This window comes from Nematolebias whitei, chromosome 21 (genome assembly GCF_014905685.2).
Source record: "Nematolebias whitei isolate Nwh7 chromosome 21, NemWhi1, whole genome shotgun sequence".
Taxonomy (NCBI): Eukaryota; Metazoa; Chordata; class Actinopteri; order Cyprinodontiformes; family Rivulidae; genus Nematolebias; species Nematolebias whitei.
Genome location: NC_056518.1, coordinates 30,825,808 through 30,834,516, shown reverse-complemented (window position 1 = coordinate 30,834,516; position 8,709 = coordinate 30,825,808). Strand labels below are relative to the sequence as shown.

Genomic DNA, 8,709 nt, shown 5'->3' with positions numbered 1-8,709 from the left:
ATATATATATATATATATATATATATATATATATATATATATATAGTACATATACACACTGTATATATGATCGTGAGTTCGACATGTTATTTTTTTTATTGCACTGTATTTTCTATTGTAGTCTTGTATAATATATTATTATTGTTGTTGTTATTGTTTATCTTGTATTTTTAATATATTTTTTAACATTTTAAGGACTTTTTGTGTGAATCTTTATATCTGTTGCTGCTGTTGCATTTGAACTTCTCCTCTGTGGGTCAATAAAGGCTGTTTCTATTCTATTCCAATCTATATGCCAGTATTTACAGTATATATAGCTATGTATATTATAAATGAGTGTATGTGTGTGTATATATATATATATATATATATATATATATATTAGCTCTAAAGTTAATGCTATTAGCACTGAAGCTAACTATAATTATACATTACTCTGAAGCTAACACACAATTAACTCCTGCGCTAATGCTATATATATTAGCTCTGTAGCTAACTTTATAAATATATATATTAGCTCTGAAGCTAATGCTATTAGCTCTGGAGTTAACTCTACAAATATTACCGTTAGGTCTGATGCTAACACCATTAGCTCTGGCGCTAATGCGAATGCTATAGCTATTAGCTCTGTAGCTAACTTTTTAACAAATTTGTTTAACTAACATTCGAGCTGAGTGGAGCATGCACTGGAGCAACTGGTCTATGTCATTTGCCCAGAATGCATTGCAGCAAAACTATAATGTCAACATTTGTCTAATTAATATAAATAAAACATCATAAAAATTAAACGGCCTACATTATTTTTACGGTCTCGTTATTAGAGCTGAAGTAATTGTTTATCGTACAAGGTTCGTTGTTCCAACTACTCAGAGATCCTTTTAACGTTGATGGTTTGGACTCGTACTTGTGAAAGGTGAGGCCCAGCTTCCTCTCCACGGGCCCGCAGCGGTTGGAGCACTTGTTGACGCTGCAGCGGATCATCTTCCTCTTGGTTCTGTTGATGCAGGTCTGGCAGCTGGAGATCCAGCCGGCCAGGTCCCGGCTCAGGCTGCCCCAGTAGAAGTGCTTGGCGATCTCCCTCTGGCAGATGCCCTGACCGTAGTGACCCTGGTTGTCATGGAACTGCTGCAGGATGGAGTTCACCTGGAACATTCACAGACCGTGAGACGGACTCCGGAGACCTGCTTGGCTCTGGACCTGGACAGGTGTGTTTGGTAGTTACCTCCTCCCTGCTGCGCGGCACTCTGAGCGGTGGGGAGACCCGAGTGTACATCAGAACTCCATCTGAAACAGAAACGTGCGCTCGTGTCAGAAGACGAAATGAGAACTTTTAAAGTCAGCGATGCTGCGGTGGTTCAGTCACCGATCAGGTCGAAGCGTTTGGCCATCCGTTTCAAAGCGGTTCTGCTCTTCTTGCCTTGCAGAGGCAGAACCCGGGTGCCCAGGTACCTGCAGAACAAAAACCTCCTGCTGTTAAAAGAAGACCTCCTTCATCAGACGGCCTTGGAGTGGTCGGCTGATCCTACCTGGCGATGTGATTGTAGGTGACGAAGTTGGTCTGGACGTACGTCATCCTGTTGGCGTTTATCATGTGGGTGGCTCTGGAGTCCGGAGCTGGACCCGGGATGCAGTACTGGTGCTCCTGCAGCCCCTCGGAGGGTTCGGAGAGGGCGCAGGTCTGATCGCCGTGATCAGCAGCTCCTGCTGCCGCTGCAGCTGCAGCTCGGGTCAGCTCATCGTTCCAGGCGCTGGACTGAAGGAAGTCCTCGTCCGACGGGTCAGGGACCTGAAGCCCACCGAGGAGAACCAGAACCGGTCTCAAGAACTTATTGTTTCATTCCACACAGACAGAAATGATAACTGTTTCCACGACAACAGGAAGCTTAACTGGATGAACACAAACATCTAAACAATCCTGGAAGTCAACTGAATCCAAGATGGCCGCCTCTGCCAGTTAACCTGAGCAAACACAAAAAGACTAAAAAATGTAAATAAGGAACTAAAGTTGGATTGGTAGTAGCTGGGAGTCATCCCCAACACTCTGAGTGCTAACAGATCGTTGAAGCACGGCGGGCGACGTGCATTCCTTCAAAGAGTTCAGTTTGAATTAACAGAACAACAGCAAGCATGGAAAAACAGCTAAACTTTATCTAAAAGCAGCTGAAGTTGATCTAAAAGTAGGAAACTTAATTGAAAAGAAGCTAAAGATGATCTAATAGCAGATTAAGTTGATCTAAAAACAGCTAAAGTTTATCTAAATGCTAAAAGTAGCTAAAGTTGATCTAAAAGCAGTTAAAGGTGATCTAAATCTAAAAGCAGTTAGATTATCTAAAATCAGCTGAAGATTATCTAAAAGTAGCTGAAGATTATCTAAAAGCTAAAAGCAGCTAAAGTTGATCTAAAAACAGCTAAAGGTGGCCTAAAAGCATAAAGAAGCTAAAGTTGATCTAAAAGCAGCTAAATATCATCTACATTCTAAAAGCAGCTAAAGATTATCTAAATGCTAAAAGCAGCTAAAGATGATCTAAAAGCAGCTAAAGATGACCCAAAAGCTAAAAGCAGCTAAAGTTGACCTAAAAGCTAAAGCAGCTAGTCGCCATGCGTCACCTCAGTCCCCTGCACCGTGGCGGGCAGGACGGTGGGGACAGAGTCCGGGGACAGAGTCAGCAGGCCGTCCTCGGTCAGCGTGAAGCAGGACGGCTCGAAGTGTCGCGAGCAGATGTAGGAGGAGGGTCGCAGCGAGCCTTCGTCCCTCTGAGCCACTTCCAGCCACCTCTTCCTCAGCTCACTGTCTTTAGGAAACCTACAGGACGGAGGAACGAGACGTCTGAGACTCTGAGGCACAAACCGGAGTCGTTGAAAAGCAACAAGCACGTTTCAAATTCTCCTTTTGTCCGTTTGTGAAGTGTCAGCGTCTAACCTGTGGAAGGTGAGCTCGGGGAAGGCGTAACTGGATGCGTCGCAGCCGTAAACCAGGCAGAGCAGAACCGTCGGCTGATTCGGGTGAGGGGGAGGACGTTCCTGACAAACGGAACAAGACTTGACCCAGTTCTTCACGGTCTCGGTCACTCCGACCCAGTAGTACATGAGCTGGAAACAGACCACAGGAAGTTTCTGTCATTGCGCTCACGCCAACACCCCCCCGACAAACCGCCCACACTCACCATGATTTCCCTCACGACCCGCTCCCGGCCCGCATGGTTGTTGTCGTTGTGGTACCGGGTCAGGATCTCCCGGACTTCCTGTTCACTTCTGACGACACGAAGAAGGCGACCTCGGTAGCGTCGCCACAGAGAGCCATCTGTGGGAGCAACAGCATCACTTCCTGTTACTCAACTCACAAACAGGAACTGGATTATTTAATCCTGGTTTCCTCGGAGACAATAACTGAAGGAAAACATCTTTGGGATTAAAGTGTGCTTTCCTTCCTCCCGTGGTATAATCCCGTAGATTACCTTTGTGGATGAAACGTTTTCCGGCAGCTCGTAGGGATTTCTTTAGGCTCTTAGACGCATCGGCAGGAAACTTTCCTGTTTCCAAGAAATTCTCCAAACTGTCCAGGAACCCAAACGAGGGCATCTGCAGGAGAAGACCGCAACGTGAGGAACATCTGCAGAGTCCCGAAGAAATGTTCAGTCTGGACCGGTTAGCTGAACAAGACTTTCCTTTGACGAACAAACTTTAAGAAGACTAAACATTTCTAAGATTTAAAAAAATAAATAAAGCTGAATTCTGATATTTCAGTTCATTTAATCCATCAGGGTTGACAAAACATTCAAATCAAAACTCAAAACATATAATTTGTTACTTTAAATGGCATGCACTAATTCTTCAAGACTTTTGGCATTTTTAAATGTATATAATGTATAACCTAAATACTAAATAAATGTATGTATAAACTTTAAAAACAGGACAATAAACAACTTATTGGAACAGTTTAGTCTGAACACAATTAGCTTGCAGCAGATTATTACTGTTCTTATTAAGCTGTAAAAACCCCAAACACAGATTGTTAAACATTAAAAACTGTTAGTTCTTTTATTTTTCCACACGCTCCAGTTTCTGGACTCAAACCGTTCCCACCTCGGAGCCTCTCACGTCCGGTCAACAACAATCCCCGAAACACCGCCGCCAACTCCGGGCTAACCTCCGGGGCAAACGGAGCCGCTTTTCACCGGAACACCTCACAGCGAATCGGAGGTTCCTCGTTTTTGTCCAAAAATATTAACACTTTCACCGAAACGGCACATTCTAACCCAAAAAAGAGGCTAATTGTGGCGCTTGGTTCCGTGGAGAAATTTGGTAGCAGAAGTAACACGAGTGCTTCCGGTTGGAGGATTTCCAAAATAAAAGATCTTTTTTTTTTTTTATTGGAGGTTACAAAAATGTAAATATACTGAAAGAATAAAATGATAGCTTTATGGTTTTCTAATTTATTATTTATTTTCATTTTCAAGTGATTTCTATTGTATTCTGTAGATGAAACTTAAAGAAGCCAATAAAACACTGTTAGAAACTCATGAATCACTGAACATAATTTAGTTTTTATCAAACGAGATAACTTCGTCTTTTTATATTAAAAAAAGTCATTAAATTAGTCAATACGCGTTTTCATTTGTATGCAAAATGTTGGTTTAAATGACAAAGTTATGCACCTAAAACACTTAATGTTTACTGTATGACTAACGACATTTTGTGCTTTTGTTTTTGTAGGAAGGTCATTCGGCGGAAGTATCATTTCATAATCGCGCGTGCGCATTACCGTTAGTTGCGCATGCGCAAACATGTTATTTTTTGGGGGGCGTTATAGATCTAACAGTTCTAGATGTGGTCTAAAAGCTGTTAGAATGGAATGTATAAATCAGTATGAAATCAACAAACAGTGGTTTGTTTTTTAAATATACTTATTATATACACATTGAATCAATAACAACACATGAATTATCACTGGAAAGTTTTGCACTTTATCACACGATTATTACCGGGATGTATTTGGCATGAATGACAGCTCTTGAGTAACAAACTGCAGTTTAACATTGTGGTCCATCTGTTTACCCATCCGGACCCGAAGCGCCAGAAGAACCGAGCCACCACCCGGCCCGCGGTGCTCCTCATGCCGCCATGTTTGCCCGTTTACGCTTCGCACAGGACAACAAGCCGCATGACCGGCCTGACATCATCTGGGTCAGAACCAGCAGGTTCGACTCGAATTGCCACAAACCTCAAGAAGCTAATGTCCGGAGCTACCGTTCAGGATCAAATTACTAGACCAAGGCCTGATTTTCATTTTTTTTCTTGTTTATTTGAACTTAAGAGCACATCACCTGTTTCCAGGAAACTTTTTAATTTGTGAAAAAAACTCAAATGCATATTTTTTCTACAAACCTCTCCGTTTATTATTGTTAGCCGTAAAAGCTAACCTATCTAGGCTACTTATGTCTATAAAGGGGGCAGGGCCAATAATAGCGCATGCGCGACTACTCTTTCCACAGCTACAACGTTGTGAATGATTCTGTAACCCAAGCAAACAGAGGACTGTTTCCTGCATCATTACCAGATTCCCCGTGTCTGTTAAAATATCTCACAAACCAGTGGACAGTTAGTAATAAAACTTCCAGTATTTAATTAGTGGGTATACATCTACACTACATTAAATATTAGAGTGATCCCGATTCAAGATGGCCACCACAGCTAAGCAACACAAACGTGTCTGTAAATCAGATTTACAGATATCGAGGCTAAAAGTTGATGTGTTAGTAGCCGAGAGTCATCTCATACACAAATTCAGAGTGCTGAGATCTTATTTATCTCATTATTATTCTTTGAGATCAAACAACTTTATTTGTCAACAAAACGTTATTTTATTGTAAAACCGTCTCAAAAGGTGACGGACAATATGCATTCCAACAAGGTCTTTAATATCACTGAGAAAAAATAAAACAAAAAAACTTTCAATTTTTATATTAAACGTTTTGTTTCTTTGTTGAGACAAAAACGCACAATTCTACATGAAACTGATGTCCAGGTGCAGCTGGTTTAATGACCATCGGCCTCCTGGTTCTGCTGACAGACCCAGACGGGCCTCAGAACTCCATGAGGTGTGTGTAGGGTCCATTGGTGTCGAGCTGCAGAACCTGTCTGTTCCCGTACGTTCCGTGTTGGACGGTGACCTGGACTCCGGTCCCGGCCGCGGCGGCCAGCAGCTCCTTCTCGCACAGAGAGACGAAGGCGCCGTAGAGACGCTGACCCTCCTCCTTGCTGATGTTGCTGTGGTACTGCATGGCCCGGCCTCTGGCCCGACCCCCCAGCGTGGCCTGAGGGACGATCAGCAGGCTGCCCGGGAGCTCCGACACTGAAACCAGGCGCCCCGTGGTGGACTCGCACAGCCGCAGGCTCAGCAGGGTGGACACTGGACGGGTGAAGGACAGAGGGACAGAACTTCAGTCACACAAACAGTTGTGTCCTTTGTTGTTTATGTAAACATAAATATAAAAAGTTGTCCTTTCCAGATCTTCCATAAAAATTAATTTCTCTTTTTTGAATCCACAAAAACCTTCAAAGATGCTCTTTATGCTTTTCATGCATTTATTTTGATTTATTTTCCATCTTTGTTAACCTCCTCAGCATGAAGGACGGACTGGTTCTGACCCGTTTTCGGCAGGATGTCGTCTGTGGCGCCCTTGAAGAAGCAGACGTAGATCACCATCCCTCTGTGGATCTGTGAGGGAGACAAACGGGCTGAACCAACAGAACACAACCGGACCTTACAAACAAAAACAACATTTATTTACTTCCACAAGAAGTCTCGTTCCTAATTTAATTTATCTGGTGATTTTCTATACAACTGTAAGCGCTTCAGTTTTTGCCTCAGTCAATCTGTTAGCAAAATATCTCCTGAGCCAGTGGACAGCAGGATCAAGATGGCCGCCACAGCTAACAAACAGCTCAGATTTAGACACAGAGCTAAACTCTGCTTTTAGTTTGTGAAAGTTTGTGTCTATTGTGATCCGTTTTTCTTCTGTTTGTTTTTCAGCTTCTTTCTCGTTTCACAGTTTTTGTGCTATTCCAAGAAATAAATCAAAACGTTCAGCTCTTTCAGGACAATCCTGACTTTTGGTATTGGTGCAACGTTAGCTTTGTGAAATATTTAGCATTTTATACCAATTTTGTCTCATAGAAAATTAATTGAGCTCATTTTTCATCTTTCAAATCTTTAGATGCGTTTACAACCTTTTACTGCTCATTTCACGTTTTGTTTTGCTTCAGCTTCTTTCAGCTTCCTTGTGCAAATTTAAAGTTTTCAGCTACTTTCAGCTAATTTCAGCTGCTTTGTGCTTCCTTTAGATTATTTCTGCTAACTACAACATTTTTGTGCTTCTAACTTTTTTCTGCTAATTTCAGCATTTTATGCTCCGTTTCAACTAACATTTAGCTGTTTTTATGCTAATTTTAGCATTTTCAGCTAATTCCCCATTTTTTGCACTAATTTACATTTTTATCAGCCCAAGCAAAAATGTGCTCTCTCTACTTTCTTGTGGTAAGTTACGTGTCTGTCTGCCTTTTTAGCTACTTTTCAGATGTTTTGTTTTTTTTGGTTGCTTATTTCAGATTTTTTTTCCCAGATAATTTCCACTTTTTAGTGCTAATTTCAGCTACTTTCAGCCTAATTACTTATGCTAATTTCAGCTTGTTATGTGCCTTCCAGCTCTTTTCTGCTATTTTCAGATTTTTCTACCATTTCTGATATTTAGCTTTTTTGGAGCTGAATTTATACAGCTTGTTCAGCTAATTACACTTTTTCTTTTTAAGCTCATTTCAGCTCATTCCACTTCCTTCTGGTAGTTAAGCTTCGCCTTTTCATCTTTTTTTAAATTTTTTAGCCAATTTCTGTTGATTTTAAACTAATTCAGCAAATTTGTGTTCTTTTTGTTTTCTTCTGCTAACTTAGGCTTGTTCTTCTATTTCAGCTACATTTCAGCATGTTTTTAGCTAATTTTAGCTGTTCTTCAGCAAAAAGCATTCTCACTACATTTTACCAGGAAATGCAATTTCTTTAGTTTGATTTACTCCAAATATTTGACAAAAACTTGGTTTGGGTCCCACTTTAAATCTCTGTCATAAAAGCGGCGGGCGACAAGCAGTCGAAACGTGTACTGTAACTGCATTGTTTGTTTGTTTGTTCTGAAATAAATAAACATGGTTCTGTCCGACCTGGACGAAACGAGCCTCCCGGTCCTCCTCGGCTGGTTCCACCTGCAGCCTGGCCTGCAGGCACTGCTGCAGAACCGTCCGAACCGCCGGCCCGCCGCTGCCTCTTTCTGTCATTTGGACTGGACCCAACACTACAGAACAGCAGAACACCCGTTTCCGCACGAGCCCGTTTCAAGAAGAGGATCAGAACTGCGCGGAGGGACGCATGAATCTGATTTTAGGCTGTTAGTAAAATATTACGTCATCAAATCAAGCTTTAATTTTATTATCCAACTAAAACTTCCATAAAAAATAACTTTAAAATTAATGTATAAATGAATATATTGACATCTGATCCTGAGGAAAGGGTTATTTATCTTAAAATAAAGATCGTTTTAAAAAATGTGTTGCTTAGCATGTTCTTTGTCGGCTTCCGTAGACACCATGTTGGAGATTTTAAAGCGTAAAAAAACTATATATATATATATATATATATATATATATATATATATATATATA

General features: G+C 41.3%; 1 protein-coding gene across 1 annotated transcript; it reads right to left on the bottom strand.

The window, feature by feature from the left end:
* Positions 1–5,927: 5,927 nt before the first annotated feature.
* Positions 5,928–8,363, bottom strand: dtd2 (D-aminoacyl-tRNA deacylase 2). Its single transcript, XM_037694710.1, has 3 exons — positions 8,212–8,363; positions 6,649–6,718; positions 5,928–6,409 (listed from the first exon to the last, which is right to left on the bottom strand). The coding sequence occupies exons 1-3, from the start codon at positions 8,323–8,325 to the stop codon at positions 6,084–6,086; spliced, it is 510 nt and encodes a 169-aa protein (XP_037550638.1). The 5' UTR covers positions 8,326–8,363; the 3' UTR covers positions 5,928–6,083.
* Between the last annotated feature and the right edge of the window lie 346 nt (positions 8,364–8,709).